The sequence below is a fragment of the Ornithodoros turicata genome, chromosome 1, assembly GCF_037126465.1.
Source record: "Ornithodoros turicata isolate Travis chromosome 1, ASM3712646v1, whole genome shotgun sequence".
Taxonomy (NCBI): Eukaryota; Metazoa; Arthropoda; class Arachnida; order Ixodida; family Argasidae; genus Ornithodoros; species Ornithodoros turicata.
This window is the reverse complement of record NC_088201.1, coordinates 51,006,449-51,025,383: the sequence shown is the minus strand read 5'-3', so window position 1 is coordinate 51,025,383 and position 18,935 is coordinate 51,006,449. Positions and strand designations below refer to the sequence as shown.

At 46.2% G+C, this 18,935-nt stretch overlaps 1 protein-coding gene across 2 annotated transcripts in view; it reads left to right on the top strand.

The window, feature by feature from the left end:
• LOC135378244 (protein O-mannosyl-transferase Tmtc3-like) overlaps positions 1 to 18,935 on the top strand; it is a 171,210-nt gene that overhangs the window by 91,695 nt on the left and 60,580 nt on the right. For both annotated transcript variants that reach the window (XM_064611212.1, XM_064611211.1), the window contains exons 2-3: positions 7,719 to 7,978; positions 8,439 to 8,575. In XM_064611212.1, coding sequence (XP_064467282.1) covers positions 7,736 to 7,978; positions 8,439 to 8,575 — 380 coding nt within the window. In that variant the 5' untranslated portion in view covers positions 7,719 to 7,735. The remainder of the gene's footprint in view (positions 1 to 7,718; positions 7,979 to 8,438; positions 8,576 to 18,935) is intronic.

Sequence of the window (18,935 nt, the reverse complement as noted above, 5' to 3'; positions counted from 1 at the left end):
GTCAAACAGAGAAGCAAAATGGGCCCGTCTGCCGTATACATAACCACCTATGTTGGAAAGACAGCGTTAAAAGTCAAAATGCTGCAAATAATCGATACGCGCTTGCTTTCAATGAAGACGAATAAGAAGCGGAGGTCTGTTAGAAGAAGAAGAAGAAAAAAAAGAATGGATTGAAAAGGGAAATGTCAAAAGGAAGCGCAATAAATCGCTGGCTTCTTCGGGGAACACGAGAGGCAAGAAAAGAAGCAGAGAAAAAGATTGAAAGATTCTAAATTTATCTGGAACTTGAATCAGAAAGCGAATCCAGACGGATTCCCGGTAGCTGCGCTCTGTATGTGCGACTACAGAGAACATTTTTCATTCATTCCAATTCCCATCCTTTTGTAGGTGCACCACTTGCCCCTCTTTACGCAATATGCAAACATGTTGCGTGAGCGTGTATCGTGCATTCGAGCGGCGAGGAGCTTCTATATAGATAAATCAATTTGGAAATTAGGCTAATGCGCTGCGAATGGCGCCGTACGAAGCCCACTGACTCTTAAGTACAATTCAACATAATTGAAACTTTGTGTGGTAGCGTTATACCGGCGAGCTCCACTTGTCGCTTGGGCGGGCACGTTATACTGGTCGCTTGAGTGCAACGTGCGTCGCGTTTCGGTAATCGCGACGTTCCTTTCCACACTGAACCCACACAGACACACTGCACTGCACTGCAGGGAAACGACCACCGGAATTCTCCACAGCTTAAATGGTACCATTTAAGTTGTTCAGGTGTTCATTTAAGTTGTTCAGGTGTTCATTTAAGGTGTTCTCCATGGGAAAGCTTAAAAACACCCTTAAGAGTTTAAAAAGTTGTACTGTGTACACAGTCGAAAGCCAGACTTGCGGGTTGTTCCGGTTGTGAAAGACTGACTGGCCCCCGAATTCATAGATGTAACTTCATCTCGACTTGACTTGCAGCTGCCTTGGAAGAGTGTCAATGAACTTGAGAAACCGTCCTCGACTTGAAGCGTTCATACGCGGCGAGCTCGACGTGTGGTGAAAACTTCGAGTCAGCGTTCGGGCAACTGTGAACCCGACTTGGAGAAAGCTCCAGTACGGGAGGTTCGAGAAACCACGTGACACTCGCAATCTTGTCTTGGCGTCACATGACCTGATACGTAATCCGTTTGCTCACAGGGCCTTTGCACAAGTGTTGGTGCCAGACAACAGGTGTAACACATATTATCGGAGTCCTGACGCAAAGAAATATTGTGTTTTCATACTTCAAAGCAAATTGTAACTGCAAAATTGTACGCTCCCAGACGGAGTTAAAGTATAGCAGGCTACAACTTGAACTTAAGCCAGCAGGAGGGTTCATGAAACACGCAAACTGTCTTGAGCGAAGATGCGTCTTGGCGCAGATTCGCACAGGTCAAGATGCGGCTTCAAGTCCAGTCCAGTCGCATGTGTGAATTCGGGGGTGGATGTCGTAACGGCAATATCGTAATGGGTAGACGTCGTAACCCGCACGCTGAGTAAGGGAACGTAAACGGATTCTGGAGTAACCGAATTCGTTAATTCGTTTCCTTAATGCGGATTAAGGAATTCGGCGCAGACGAATTCGTGAATTCGCTTTCCGTAATCGCTACCGCCTTGGATGTCGTTTCCGTCTGGGTTTCTGGCAAGGAAACCAAACTATTTTCGTTTCCCGCCGGGATTGGGGTATGTAACATTTCTCGTTCCCTGTAGCAAACTCTGCCTTTAACACACTAAAAACAGAGGGCCCCTATTGAAAAACTCTACAGGAAATCTCACAAAATATCTCTTGCGTTATTCTAAGAGATTTTAGGTGTGATAATTGGACATTATCACAGAATTTCTTAGAGTTTCTCACAAAGCAATCTCTCAGAATTGCGTCCCCCCCCCCCCCCCCCCCCCAGTCTCTTACAGAAATCTTACAGGATTTCCTTTAGACTTCTTACCAGGAGAAACGAGGAGAATAAGAGCCACAGAATCCAGCACGTGTGCTTTCCTTTCTTTATTGAGATCACTTGGGAAGCTTACGAAACATACATGAATCAAGCCATCGCTAGATATCACACAAATAATAAACCAAGGAACTTGATTCAGTGTATGTGCGTTTGAAATGGCATCCGCGCGCCATCCACGCACACTGCCGTAAGAGCGTTCAATGCATTGTATGCGTACTTGAAATCTCAAATGCGACGACCAAAACATTTCTTCATGTGACTATGCCAAGTTCATGTTTTGCACATTGGGAACGCGTTGGCTTCCTTGCGTAAAAGCACCATCCAACTTCCTCGAGACGAGAATGGGTTACGACAACAAACTCGCATCCAATGCGCTAATTCGCGCTGCTTGCCGCTTCTTACGAGTTTAACCTAGAAGAAAATGCGTTTCAAAAAGCACGGTTACAGCAACATGTGTGTGCGTGAGAGATAGTCATACAAATATGTAACATACCGTTTGCCCAAAGCACAGTTACTATAACGATCTCACAGCATTCTACCTTCCGACCCACAGAATACCTGCAAACAGGGGTAAAGACTCACAAAAATGGGAATACACATCACCGACGATTATATACGACACGCACACATGCTACATACCTCAAATGCGACGAAAATCCTGAATGCCAGGCGGTATTTGCTTGAGATGCGTAGCTGCGTCCATGCGCTTCCTCGTTTCAAAGCAGACTAACTAGCTTGCTGGCGGTTGGAACAAACGCCTCCAGTAATGTACGATGGAACATCATAATGGGTTATGAAATAGAGAGTTTCACTAGGAACGACAAAACGGAGCAACCATAGCACTTCTACCTAACAGGGAATATTCACAAACATACGAAATCGCACGAACTAGTTTCCAACACGGACGACATATCACTCTCTGCGGCCCGTCATTTCTTGCTTCATGTTCATCCAACATGGAAATATCCTTCAAAATTTCTCTTAAGACTGAAGCGAGGTTCGTGAGAAAGTCAGTCCTGTATGAATTGTTTTCTCATAGAAATCACAAAGTCGGACCCTGAATTATCCCACAGGATATTTTCTTGTTGATGTGCCTGTGAGAATATGTATACGAAGCTCTGTACGAAATTCTGAGAGATGAAGTCGCTTCTGTAAGAAATTCCGAGAGAATGCTGTGTTTCTATGAGATTTTCTGTAGTGTTTTTCAACCGGGATAGCGCGAACGAAAAAGAAAAAAGAAAAGAAAAAAACGGAACAAGGGGAAAACAACCACACGGGTGAAGCGCTGAGCAACCTGAGGGTCTTCATTAACTCGAGGAAGAAGGAAGAAAGGGCAACCGGAATATCATGCCACGCAAAAACAGGCCAGGCAATAGCTGCGCTTGAATCATATCAGTCACTCAAATAGCTAACTCCTTTTACAGCAGGTCCACAGAGAGGGTGCACACGCACTGTTTATGTAAATGGCCTGAGCTTATAAAATCTCCTTTGCGCGATAATCTTTAAGCAGGACAGTGGTTTCATGAAGTCTTGGCGAGCAACCACACTCACGGTAATGCAGAACAACATTATTGCAGGAGCCTCTCCTTAGGTCGCGTGCTCTCGGAGTCTGTCGTTGAGCCAGCGGCCCGTCTGCCGAACGTACGATTTTTCCACAGGTCAGCGGAATATCATAGGCTCATTCAAGCTCAAACGTCCGAGGTCAGTGGCTTGACCACCAGGGATTTCTACTTTTTTTTTTTTTTTTAAGCTGGAATGAGCCCATACACGACCGATAAACAGCGTCATCGCCCTCCTCCTGCTCACCTTCATTGGTACCATCATTCAATGAGTTTTCCACCAAAGTAACTTGTGCAAGTGATGTGGAGTTGCGAGCCTCACATTTGTGAGGCCAAAATCTCCATTTTATTTTTTTCCTTAAAACCAACCAACCAACCGCACTGAACAAAATGATTGTCGCGTTTTCTTTTTTTTTTTTTCACAAGCAGAGAGCATGCGGACATCAGAGTTCGCTTTTTGCATACGCTGCTCTATCTATTCGGTTCCCCCCTCCCCTCATCAGCATTCCCTCATCCGTTCCCAATGAGCTATAGGGCAGTGTACCGCCACAGCGGCGGCGAATCGCCCTCCTCATCATCACCCAATGGATGTGGGTTTGTATGCATTCGGTGCTGTAAATACAACATGAACATTCGCTCGACCCGCTGCCTTTTTAATACTGTGGGATACTTGGTGGACATATTTGATGGCGGCGATTCTTGATGGGCGAGAGACGATAGATTCCTTTGGCTTGCTGTCGTGCGCGCGCCGAAGAAGTACCTCCGCTAAACAGCTCAGCAAAGGAGCGGGAAAACCGGCCGCCGAGAGCCTCTGGACGCGGGACTATAACCCACCTCATGGGGGCACGATTTCCGGAGGGCATTTCTATGCGCTATGAATGGTTGTGCAGGCCTGCACACGATGTGGGCTTTGGCGTTGCAGATACTGCAGGAAACATGTTCGGCAACATTGAAGACTCGTCGTACTATTCCCCCGTAGCGCTTTATCTTTTTCTGCCACCGGTTACCTTGCGAAATTATGTAACTCAATCCAAGTTAGTTTCAGCCGCGCAAGTCAACAATAGTATGCAGGTACCATACTAGGCAGGACAGCCTCGTGTGCTTCTGGGGAGTGGGGGATCTAAAATGGGTCCACACATATCCACACAACACATCCACCCAACTGGAACGTCCATCCCTTGCCCTCTCACCCACCGAGCGGTTTGCCTGAACGAGGTATAACATATACCAACGGATGAATCGAGACGGTGGATGAGAATGATACTTTGCTGTATACGTTTAAGTTTCGCTTCAGCCGCCATATGCTTTGCAAAAATGTACGACCAAGCTCTTTCAAAAACAAATTCCGACACAACCGTTCGCCATTTAAAACCTGATCAATGCCAAACTCATATCAAATCCAACCACGTACAAGGAGCTCGAGACCATGGAAACTGCACGCTTGCCTACGGGGATCGCAATTTCGCATTTTGAAAATTATTCGAGAGGAGCAGGGTTTGAGGAAGCACGATTCCGGGGCCTTGTCGGTCTTCACTTTCTTTTTATGTCTCAACGTTGTGATTGGTATGCATATAGTGAACACGAGCGAAGGAAGAGAACGCACAATACGGGACACGAAAGTATTTGCGAATTTCTGCCAGCCGTTGTAGCGCGCTTTCCTGACGTGGGCAAGAGGGGGCGTGTCGCATGCATGCATAATAACAAGGCGGGAGCCATGTTCCTTCGGATGCATACCGTTGTCAATAAGAGGATATCGCCATTGAAGAAGGCTTGTAGCCGAACAATGTTGCTGTCTGAACGAGATTGCCAAGACTGGCACACGAAAAGAGCGTCGAGGTTAGGGAGCAGAAAGCAATTGCGCATAAGGTGTGGAATGTGTGCAATCGCGCAAAAATAGAAGGGAGATAGCCTCGTAATACGTACCGTAAAACCGTTTAATGTCCCTGAGCTAATTTTCGCGAATTGAGGATAGGGATGTTCGCGGCCAGTAAAGTTACCGAATTCTGGATAGTAAAATCTTCGACTGGTTTACTTCGCGTGATAAGCCCATTTGATAAAATCGGCATTACACATACTTGTGCTGCAAAGAAATTCACGTACTTACTAGTAACCTGTACAACCAGTGTGTGTGTGTGTGTGCGTGCGTGTGTGATTGCATCATGCTTATCGAAGTGCGAATTCTTGCTCGAAATTTCACGAATGTCACGAATTTCTCAATTCGGGAAATTTCGAGAAAATTAGGGTGTTGTGGACATTGATGGCTTCCCAGTATCCGTTTCAATGTCAGGCGATGTCAGAGTACTTTTGAGCACGTGAACCGGCGAGATCTGACGCATTGGATGACAGCCTGTCCTGATTGGCGTTGGTGCATTTTAGCGGACGTGCGAATACACCCGTAAATGAAATTAATGCTTGCACTCGCCGTACCCACGGGAGGTGTTCATCAAGACTCAAGACGATAGAAGACCCTGGTGTCTTGTATGGTCCACATCGTTCATACCTCAGTGTTTCTTTTAGGTCGCGGCAGCTATCCTTCATGTATTTTCTATTGGGTATACTTAAACTTAATGCATAGGTGGGGAGAAAACGACGGATAAATATTCATACTGATAGTTTTATTGCAAAGATACGTCGATGCTTCTCGTAACACGTACATAAAAAAATGGGCGTGGATATAAAGAAACCCATTCCAGGTTTTTTTTTTCTTTTTCGAAGTTGGGGCGCTTCAAACGTCACGTGAAAATGAACGTTGAAACAAGCATAAATTCTGAGTGCATGTACGCAGATAACGAAAGTCCCATCCTTAAAATTGTTGGCTTGCGGCCGGAACGAGTTCTGCACCAAATATGATGCGTTCAGTGTAAGAACAAATTTCGCATCTCACCTGATGCGGGAAGGAGATCTTTGACATGCAAGTGCTCTACAATCCGTTGCACTGCCATGCAAGAATGAGTTAGGTTGACGTCATTGCATGGCGCGCGTAAGAGCTCCAATAAGGTGGCACGCGATGTGACGTGACGTCAACCGGCTAAAGTGTCAAAAGAGTAACGCCGTGTCCGTAGCAGTTGAATGGCAAATGAGAGCCCATCTCCCCACTACGTCATGGCACCAGGATTGGGCTGCGCCTCCAAGGTTTCGCCGTTCCGTGCTGCCATGATCACTGTAGTGATAAGACAACGCTCAGCAGTGAATCATCCCATGCCATAGTCATGGTTTATCTCGTTGTTGCTCAGGGCAAAAAAGAAAAAAAAGGATGATATGGTCGCTGATAAGGATGGATGATATGTTGACAGACTCATTCATGAGTTAAGTACCGCTTCGAGCAATCTTAAATGTAATTTCCTTGGTCCTTTAAAATGCGATCACTCTAGTAGACACCACCCATGATACTCAGACAACACTGCCCACCCCGAGCTCGAGATGCAGAAGACGCGACATTTCGGTCGACGAGGCGGCCGAGAAGTCTGTATCGGTATAGCTTGTTCATAATCAGTGCGACCTACGCAATGGAAGCAAACCGGCTACAATGGGCTCCCTTCCTCCATCACATAAAAGAACAATAGCTTCACCAGGCCAGACAGCTGAGCTTTCTCTTCGGCCAGCGCAGAGAAATCGGTCCCCTGGAATGTGTTTTATTTTCTAAACATATCGCCGACACTTCGCAATGATATGTTCGCGGAGCTAATCGTGAACAAACACCGAATGTCCATGCCTGTTGATTGTTTTGTACATTGCAGGGTTGAAAAAAAAAAAAGAAAAGAACCGCACCGTCAGAACAGATGGTAGCGGTCGTGTCGATTACGGCTGGCCGTAAAACAGAAGTTCAGTGCGTAACACGCTCCTATATAGCCAACCATAATCCCGGATGACATTGTTCTCTCCCTCTGATTTGTTGAAAACTGGAGGCGTACGCCTTTTTGTGACGCTTATGCAGTTATGTTAATCGTCACAAGGTGGTGCTGCAAACAGCATGCCGTCGGTTAATGCCGTTTGTAATAACATTATCGTGCGCAAAGGTAGGCCTTCAGCGTATTATGTTGTGACGTTCTGTTTTAAGAGTGTTTGTGTGATTGAATGATAGAATCTGTGTTTTTTGGCGCAATAAATGGGTCTGTTTTAAGAGTGTACATTCGTGATGCACTTCGTTGGATCACCACTAAAGCCTCATCTATTTTTACCTCCACAGGCAGGGCAGGACATAAAATGCGGATAGAACTAACATCGAAAGCACGAGTGGATGCTGACAGAGTGTTCGGTCACCTTTCGCCTAATGGCGCCGCCCTGGCCATCGTGGCCGCAGCCGCATGCTCTGTGTATGCTTCCGCTCTTGGAGCTGGACTTGTCTACGATGACTTGGCAGCCGTGCGTGACAACCGGGACATTCGACCCTCCACGCCTATCAGCACATTGTTCTCGAACGACTTCTGGGGCACACCTATTCACAAGGTGAGACACAGCTTGTTCCGATGTTCGCTAAGAGCAGTTTAGAACACGTGATAAACGTTAATATGGGTCTCTGAAGTGCGCTGAGATCCGTTTTTAGAGTGTGGGGTCACCTATGCGACTTGGTCGCAAGACATGTCCTCATCTGTTTCTTTCCCAACGTCATGTCTTTCATGAAAGCCCCTGTAATCTTCTATTGGCCTGACAAAAACTTGCGGAAAGGCCTTCTCGCCCCCCTAACTATATAACGTCATGATCGTAGTGAGAGTACGTCAACGGATACGGATCCAACGAGGCTCAAGGGAGTCGGGGTACCGGTTCATAAAACAAAAATTACTTTCCCCCTGCCCTATATCTAGAAAACCCTTCCAGAATAGGAGTTCTCCAATAATACTGCTGAGAGTAGAAGTACGCTAACCATTGTTTGGTACATTCCCCCCCCCCCCCCCCCTGCTATTTCCAGGAGCAGAGCCACAAGTCATACCGCCCGCTGACTGTGCTCACCTTCCGGTTCAACTTCGCAGTGCATGGATTGAATCCGTTTGGCTATCACGCGGTTAACGTTCTCCTCCATTGCCTGGTCTGTCTTCTCTATCACAGGTACTGTACATGCATTTCAAAGAACTGCAATATAACTCGAACACAGTTCGCAAGATCGAATTTTCTTGATTCGCCCACCATAATAAGGTGCCCTTCAGACCGAATAACGTAGTAAGCTCATTGCCCGAAAGAGGAAAGAAAGAAGGAAATGGGATTTGCAGTTTGCCCGCCAATATATAGCGATGCGCTGTTTGGAATTAGACTTACATCAAACCTACTGTGGAATGAGGAGCTTTTTTTACCCTAGCAGAGCTATTACATTGAACACAACAAGCCGATACCAATTTACAAGCGGCGTACGACGATCTGAAGACGATGGAGAAGGCGATATGATTGGACACAAAGAAAGATGTAGTAACGACAGAAACAAAAATAAAGAAGACTGAACCATGTGTTATACTATATAAAAATGCAATATATTCCAGGGCATCTCAAATCGCATATCATTTAGGAGCACCAAGTATGGCCATTCCCGCCTCTTACCTGTTCCCCCCGCATACATTTCGCAACTATGGTTGGATGAGTAACTGGGATGGCGCCACATTGGGGGGAGCAGGACGAGTTGTTCTAACGTCTACAGCAGCTTGCAACCTACTGGCATTCATCCCGCCAGCGTAGCCTTTCCGTGTAATAGACGATATGCAAAACGCAGCGCCCTCTCGTAGCGCGCACGGAAACCTCCGGAATTTCGCCATGTCTGAGGCTCCCTCCTGGACCCTTACACACGACTCACGTCCAGCTGTTCTATCGCGTGTCTTGCCTCACACATGTGCTGTTTCACTATGTTATTCACATGGTGAGACGGAGGGATCAAAAGGGAATGCAAGCAAGGCAAGAGTGCTTCTGAATTCCTTGGTGCATTGGAGCGCTGTCATTTCGATTTTGGGAGAGAGAATTACGTTAACATAGTGCAATGGCTATGCTCTTTAATACCATCCTATGACATATTTAGACAGTTCAGTACAGTCCATTTAAGAACTATTTAGTGCACTGTATACGGCGTACAAAATTGGTACAAAATAAAAGCTTAGTACGGCAAGTATCGATGGTCAATTGTTCTGGACACTATCGATGACGTAGTTATCGATAGTTTTATATCACTACTACGCGTTCCTTTGGTAGTTTTCTCTCTGGCTTCTTCTTGAACGTGAAGATTGGCATAGCAAATTCATAGACACCCCGTTTTCCATTCGGTACGTTTGTGACAAAATCAGTCTCTTCGAAGTGCCGTGAACACACATTTGCTGTGTCAGCATTGAACTTATGGCCAGCAGTCATTCCTGTCTCAGGGAAGCTGTTGAAGGTGACTGTAAGGCAAGCATGAAGTGTCTTCGCACTAAATGATTGAGACAGTCAGAGTGCACCGTCTGAGGGGCACATCTAAAGAGGACTACCTGTCTGGTAAACAGTCATATGAAATGCAGTGCAACCAAACGTGACAGTTATGTGGGAGATGGTCAAATAACGAAAACTCAGATTCACCGAGCTGAGAAAGACCACAGTTTATACTAGTGCGTAACGGTGAGTATCACAGCGGGTTTCGTAGCAACAACTGCACTCGTACTAAGCTTTTATTTCGTACCAAAATGTTTCTGCTCCATAAAGTGCACTAACAAGTTCTCAAATAAGCTGTACTAAACTGTATACATTTCTCCTGGGATGGGATAACAGCGTCCTTCCACTAGGTTAACGTAATTTTCTTGTCCAACCTATGTCACCGCGCTCAAAGCTTTCTATGCAATGAGGAGTACAGACATTTGAGGTTTTCTTACTTGGTTTACATTCCCCTTTGAAACCAGCGTCTCATCACCTAGATAAGATATTTAAACAGCATATGAGAGAGGCATGACACGCGAGAGAACTGTTGTATGACAGTCGTTTGCATTGCTCGGGCAACGCCTCGTCGGGTGGGACACCTCACACATGGCGGAATATCGGTAGGTTCCCAGGAGTGCTACGAGATGGCGCTAGGTTTTGCATACGGTCTCTAAGCGCGGCTTGTTAGTTGTGACTCATGATAAAAGCGACAAAAACTTTGCAGTGCAGTCCTCAAAAGTGAGGAAAAGGTACACGAACACAACACGTATCACTGAAATTTCTGTCATGAGTTGGTGCCAAGAGACAGTGCGGGTACGTGGGCCAGCGGCAGCGATACGTCCATCAAGCCGGCAGAGAACGAGACAGGTTCTCGTGAAGACATTCAGCGGCAGACGAGAGGGATCTTGGACCGGACAGGCTGCTACCACCGTGGACATCTTTAACATCACCCGTCTCACACCTTTTTGACCGCTTCAACATACTTCCGGGCATCCAGTAAACCGCTCAGCCCCACCGTTTCAGGCCTTTGTGTTCCAATTTCAAATTTGCATTATATCCATCATCTCCGCAATGCCAGGGTTCCGCTTGATTATCAACTGGGTTCATCTGCGTAGAATACGTTTCACCACTCACTGGTATTAAACAGTTTTATGATTGTTTCTGTGTCGCAGTTCCTAATCGGGTTACGCTAGTGCCTCGTCCCAGCTTTCAGTGATGGTCGGTTTTAGCGGTTTGACCGACCACCGCATACAATAACACACTTTCAATCATTTGTTGAAAGTTCAGTGCCATGGGTTGGGTTGTTCCCTTTTGGCCACTTTTAAGGACTGAGCTTTAAGGTTTTTACCACTTATATAATCAATTTCTGTGTAACATTGCTGTGCAAACACATGGTTTTGCACCACTGCCGTGTCTTGCGGATCCGCTACATTTAGCGCCACACTACGCGAGTAAGCTTACCTAAACTCCACCCTGCATGGGTAAAATGCCGCAGATAATTTGGGAAATCGAGCGATACACGTAGCATTGCGACCGTCAAGTTACAATGCACGGTGAAGATTTGGTTGTGTTTCTTCATCCACCATGCCTGCTGTTTGTGTCTTTTTTCTGTTGTGATCCATCGTTGGCGCCGGGACTGTATTGGAAACGACAACGACGCTGAACTCAGTATGCATCCGATGATCACGCGCATCTTCCGTCATTCGATTCATAACCATTAAATCGAGCGCATCTACAGAGACCAGTTGTCATTCCTTATACACAGCGGAAAATAATTTGAAGGCAATGCTACGGTAGTTGAGAACTCGACGGAAGGCCTATGGAGCTGGGGGGGGGGGGGGGGGGGGGGGGGACCTAAGGTGCTGCAGGAACGCACGCACTTCAATGACGGCGCGAAAACCACTGATGCGTATCAGCAGCAATTAGTGCGACGGAAGGTCGCACGCATTCCATTGGATTCTGGGCCTGGACGCTCAAAGTTTCCGCGCCATTTAACCGACAGCGAAAGCACTGGAACCGCTGACCTCCGCGGAAAAAAGAATACCGTGGCAGAGACTCCTCTAGAAAGCATTCTTCTGACACTTGTGAAACTTTAATGATTCGGAATGGTAAGTTTCACCATCGTCGTCTAAATATCGCTAATGCAACACTAGCTGGTAGGTTGGAACTCGATAGGTACTGCTTGCGACATACTTGTCTGGAATCTCCAGCCCGTGGCCCACCTGTCACCTATCGGCAGTGTCGCGTGCGAAGAACCCATACTATTAACTCCTCCGAGGGCAGGCCGTGTTTCACAGAACGCCACCGGGAGAGATCATCTGTGATACTCGAGCGCCTAGTGCGTCGTTTGCTAACATTCTTTCTGGCCCATGCTAGCACACGACGCCCAGCTACCACAGATGATCTCTTCCAGTTGATGGCGTTGTGAAACACTGCATCATGGCAATGTAATCCTTGGCCATTTGTGTCCTCTTGTAATTTTGTTGTTCCCGTATCGGGTAAACGCTTCTCACGATGTGTCCTGGATTGTGATTCCACATGGCTGCCAAGAGTTGTGACATCCGTTATTAAGGTTAGGTTACATGTAGAAAGAAAACTAGGAGATAACAGAAACTGGTCACTCCAAATCAATTGTATATGAAATCCAATATGTATGTCAACGTGTGTGTGGAAGAAGGCAAAAAACGAACTTAATATGTGGAAACATACACGATGTACATACGAAAACTGACAAGGAGTTCAAACGCTCGTCGCATTAGCGGCATCGGCACAGGAGCTTCCTAACGTCCAATGCACGAGTGTCTAGTCCTCAACAACATCGAATATCCTCTGGATGTACGAATAATGTCCTAACTAATTCGTACGTCTGATGATATCTCTGAGATATCCATCGGACGTACGGACCCGTTAGGACATTATTCGTACATCAAGAGGATATTCGGTGTTGTTTGGGTTTGGCCCACGTCTACATGAACTATTACGAGTACAGCCAAGTAAGATGTATGTCCGTCTGTCCATCGACTGTTATCCATCGTCGCTGTTGCGCCTAACACATCAAATCAATCAATTATCCAGCCCTGTTATCCAGAAGGAAGTTTATCCCTGTGTATCTGACGCTGGAAACAGAGTTGGAAAGAATTCACGTATATTATGACAGAAAAAAAAGTACAAGACGTTTCGGTACAGGACATTCTAGTGCAGACATCTCTGTACACGGACGTTTCGATGCACGGACATCTCGGTGCACGGACACCGAGAAGTGTGTCCGTGTTCACTCACTCACACTGATAGCAATGTGAGTGAGTGAGGGATTTGGATTTATGTAGCGCAAGGATAACAAAGATCAAGGAAGCTCACAGTGTCTTCCCGCGGGAGGGGTGACTTCTGCTGTTGTCGGACAGTATCGTTCCCCTGCAGATGTAGACGCTTGTAGAATTGGAGCATCACTATGTATACGTGGAAGCTGCGGAAATCACGGTATTCTGGATGGAATCTTCACCAGCAAAAACACACTAAAGTGAACAACAACCGAAGTGGATTTGAAGCGGATACACAGTTATGTATAAGACGGCACACATATGCAGCACGAGTATGGATGCACAGCATATGTAGATGATATTTGCATATGGAGCTTCCTATGATGCAGCACTCGCTTTGTTTTATACCTGCGCAGTGTGCCTTGGCGAACTACCTCCAGGACATACGTGCTGAAGTAATATTTTAAATCACTCAGTGCTTTCACACATGAAGCGTAATGAAACAGCTGCTCGCACCAGTGCGACCTACGTTCCCATTTTTTACTTTCCACTTTTTCCACTATTCTGTTCTAATGTTTTATACCTTCTCTTCTGGCGTTTTCGGGCTTATGAGCGCAGCTTCCGAACCATTCCAATATGTCCCGTTTGGAAGAGCAATCGCTTCCATTCGAAATTCCAATATAGTATTCCGCATTCCAATTCGGAATTTGAGTCAAATACGCAAGTATTCGCTTCAGTACTCGAATAAAAAAAATCCCAATAGTCACATAGCCCTATTAATCACAGTTGCTGCAAGATGCGAATTTTTTTTCCAAAAGACGACAAAACTTCGGGAAAAATTAGTCGTATTAGTTCATAGCACAATTTTGTTACATAATTGATAGTCCATTTGTTCCCTTCCTCCAGAAAAACTGCCATGCCAAAAATCGATAATCAACATAAATCAAAAATAAATTTCGGAGGACAGACTAATTAATCTCAGTGTTCTCAACGTAGTATTTCATCATATGCGTAGCATTTGGTACAGTAATTGTATGTAGGAATGAGCATGACTGTTTTCGACCGATGAAATAACTTTAGTGTTTGTTACAAAAACACCTCGGTAAGATCACTTGTCCCAGCACAGGTTTTAACCCTCGTTTACAAACTCGACGGGCGCAACACATGCACGCGCCGCGTCCCGCGCATTGTACTTGTGTTGCCGAGATGCCCGCGCTCCGAGATGTCCGCGCTCCGAGATGTCCGCGCACCGAGATGTCCGCGCACCGAGATGTCCGCGCACCGAGATGTCCGTGCATCGAAACGTCCGTGCATCGAAACGTCCGTGCATCGAAACGTCCGTGTACAGAGATGTCTGCACTAGAATGTCCTGTACCGGAACGTCTTGTACTTATTTTTCTGTCATAATATTCGTGAATTCTTTCCAACTCTGTTTCCAGCGTCAGGTACACAGGGATAAACTTCCTTCTGGATAACAAGGCTGGATAATTGATTGATTGATTGATCGATTGATTGATTGATTGATTGATTGATTTGATGTTTTAGGCGCAACAGCGACGATGGATAACAGTCGATGGACAGACGGACATACATCTTACAGACATACATCTTACTTGGCTGTACTCGTAATAGTTCATGTAGACGTGGACCAAACCCCAACAACACCGAATATCCTCTGAATGTACAAATAATGTCCTAACGGGTCCGTATGTCCGATGGATATCTCAGAGATATCATCAGACGTACGAATTAGTTAGGACACTATTCGTACATCCAGAGGATATTCGATGTTGTTGAGGACTAGACACTCGTTCATTGGACGTTAGGAAGCTCCTGTGCCGATGCAGCTAATGCGACGAGCGTTTGCAGTCCTTGTCAGTTTTCGTATGTACATCGTGTCTGTTTCCACATATTAAGTTCGTTTTTTGCCTTCTTCCACACACACGTAGACATACATATTGGATTTCATGCACAATTGATTTGGAGTGACCAGTTTCTCTTATCTCTTAGTTTTCTTTCCACACCTAACCTAACCAGAATAACGGATGTCACAACTCTCGGCAGCCATGTGGAATCACAATCCAGGACACATCGTGAGAAGCGTTTACCCGATACAGGAACAACAAAATTACAACAGGACACAAACCGCCAAGGTTTACATTTGGGGCACTATAGGTTACTCGCGTTGAAAGGGCTCTGAACAAATCACGGAAAGAGACATGGAACGAGTCCACGCTCTTTCAGCGGCTTTCCTTTCGTCCTCCATGCGAAACAGGAGGCTTGGTAGCAAATATTGTAGATCATCCACAAAAATGGCGACGACCCAAAGCGACAGTTGCACCCCCGTCGCAGGCGGTGCCGCAAGTAACGCCTCAGTGACTTGGCAGCAACTCTTCACATGAGCTGGCCAGAGGAAGAGACTGCAAGTGGCACCATTTGCGCAGAGGTGGGCGTGACAGGCAGCCGCGTGTATTGCGTTATGGAGGACCGTGGAATACACACAAACACATCAGAGAAATGATGCAGTAAGGGAATTTGGTCCAGAAGAAGAACAGTCTCCATTCGAAATATCGGCGGCTCTCGTTCTGAGGCTCTTCCCTAGCATAAGGCAACAGAAGTGTTAACAGTAAAACTGTGGGCATTGCTGGGTGCAAGGCGAAGGCGACTATATCGTGAATACTGTGCCGTGTGTTGTAATGTTCCTAGTATGTTCTCATAGAAAACAAGAGTGCAATGCAGGTCCGTTCCCTTTGATAACGTGCCAAAACAAATAGAATGCTCATTCTGCCTCTTCTTCCCATTCCTTCTCGTCTATTCTTCTACGAGCTCTGTATTTTCATGCACTTTGCGGACCATCCCCTGAGGATGGTATGGAAAGACGTTTCGTATAGAAGCTCTTTCTTCTGTAGATCTGGGCCCCTTGTAACAAGCGGCTTTAATAATAGGCGGCCTTGTAGAAAGCGGCTTTCAGAACACACCGTGCTCTTATAGTCTTCACAACCATCGATGGACCTCTAAATTTGGTCCAGGTTTCTGGTAGGCCATGTCGCACAAGGACGTTGTCCCCGGCTTGGATATCTTGGAAATCCCGTTTCATGCTTAATCGGTAGGTTTTGCGTTCCTGCACTCTAAGAAAAAAAGCTTTAAATTTCTACCCATCTCAGTAGAGCTGCACTGCAACCACATTTCTACTCAAACCAATTTTACCTTTTGGTATAACTGCAGAGTAGAAACAAACTACAAAGTAGAAACTGTCGTTCTACCAGCTTGGATAGGAAAGTGTACATTTTTTTTTCTTAGAACGAACGTGGGAGAGAGGAGCAAGGGAAATGGACGACACCGCTTACACCCTCGGAGAAGGCGCGTGTGGATTGGCACGAAATGGTAGAGGTACTGTCGTTCTACCACATCGGGTAGAAAATTCTACCTTTTTTTCTTAGAGTGTGGGTGGTTTTAAGTCGTCCCTCCAATTTGAGCCATTCCCAGTTGGTGGTTGGCAGGAAAAGATGGGACCACTCTGAATGCGGCGAAGTGAGGGCTGAAACCTAGCGCGCTTGTGTAGGATCTATTGTGGTGGTCTATCATCCCTTCTAGAGAGCATTTCCAGCTTCCTTTGTACTCCGGGTAAACATCAAGATAGTACTTAATGTCATTGATTGCTATTTCGGTCAAGCCGTTTGCTGCTGGATGATATAGGGTAGTCGGTCTGAAACTGATCCCCCTCTGCTGTGCCCAAGTCTTAAGCTTCTTGCTTCGGAACGCCGGGCCGTTATCTGACATTAGCACCTTTGTATTTTTGAACATATCACGTTCTCACAGGCAGGTCAAACATTGTGCATCTTCCCTTCCATGCCGGGTGGCAATCATCCGTGTACATTGATCAATGGCCAGAAGAAATACTTGAGTCTACGGGATATTCCTTCGCTTTTCTTCTTTATTTCAGCAAAATCGACGTGAACTACTTGAAAGGGCACTTCTGAATGAGATGGGAGCATCATAGAACCGGTATAGGTTGCCGGTACTTTGCTTTCTGCATTTGAAACGTGTGGCGCGAGGAGACATAACGGGACATAATTTCGTACCGTCGTTTTCATGTTGTTCCAAGTAAATCGCCTGGCAATTTTGTTGTGCGTTCGCCAAAACCCGCCATAGCCACCCGAATCGGGGCTGTCATGATAAAGCTGCATGATTTTCGGGACAAAAGTGGCGGGCACACGAATATTTCCTGTGCCCACCATGAATATATGAATAAATTCCTATGAATATATTCCGCCTATGAATATATCTGCCGAAGCAGCTCGTAACCCTGTTTAAAGGGTATTTATTTTTCGTCCATACCAGCGTTTCCCTCCGATGGCTTTATGGCCAGCCGGGACAGAGCATCTGCGTCAGTGAGGTTCGAGGCACTTCGATGTGAGGCCTGGAAAACGAAATTTTGCAGCTCACACATCCACCATGTAATCCTTCCCCTGGGTTCCGACAGCTTGAGGAGATAAGAAAGTGCCTGACTGTCGGTGAAGAGTTGACATTTTCGGTACCACCAAGTACGACCGACAGTGTTTCGTTATATGTAGTTGTTGTGTATAGTTGATCTCGACACTGGAAAAAGTATGTGAGTGATAGCCCACAACCGAAAGTTAGTGTCCTTTCGGATTGTCGGCTCGCTTCTGGTATAGGATAGCTCCAGTTCCTATAATGAGATGCACCTCTTTTAAACTCGAAGAGCAGAGTAAAGTCAGGTAACTTGAGTACTGGATCAGATGATATCTTGTGGAGAAGGTGCTGATTCGTCTTTATTGAGGGCCCTGTAATGTCCAGATAAACTCAGGAAGACCTTTAAGGAATGAATATCGTGTGGCCTCTGGAGCTTCGTAATACGTGACACAGACTCCTACTTTGTGCTCTTAGTGTTGCCGTCGAGAATCCGACCCAGAGACGTTACTCTTTCCCGAAGAAAATACTCTTCTTAGCATTCACGTTTACTTTCGCGTTGCTCAACGCCGTGAGTACTTGTGCAAAATACCTTCTCTGCTCAGCCTCTGGCCGCGAGTAAACCGCTATGTCGTCTATGTACACAGTGCAAAATTTCCCTTTATAAGGCCGCAGGATATCCTCCATAATTTTCGGAAACCATGCTCCTGTGTTTTTCGACCCGAATGAGAGCCGATTATACTCATAGAGGTCAAATGGTGCGATGAAAGCAGTATACTTTTTGTAATCTTCCAATACAGGGATCTGCAAGTAACCATTGGGAAGATCGATACACGAGAACATGCACATCCCCCTTTGTCGTTGATGACGTCGTCAATGCGAGGCGTAGGGTATGGAGAGAGAGGTCTGATTGATACGACGGTAGCCCGTGCATAGCCTAAAGGTTTCATGCTTTTTCGGTGCAATGGTTATCGGGTGAAGCGAAAAATGAGGTTGATGTGCGTATAACCTGGACATCTAGCATGGATTGTAGCTCCTTTCACCTGAATCCTCATCTCCATCATCATCTCTCACTCTACAAATGGCACTGGGGCAGCGCCCAGCCTGCTTGCCGGCATCAGTCTCATCTCATCATCGTCTCATTATGTGTGTGTGTGTGCCTGTGTGTACAGCTCCTTTTATAACCAGGCTTTCCTTTCCCTCAACATGGGGTACGGTTTCTTGCGAGACACCGTGATGTCGGACAGTTTGAGCAGGACCGCATACCCCGCAATAGGAGGCGGGCAGCTGCCCAGACACCTTTGTTTGGGATACTTAATTAGTACGTCGCAGCATTTTTCGGCTGCCTGATTGGT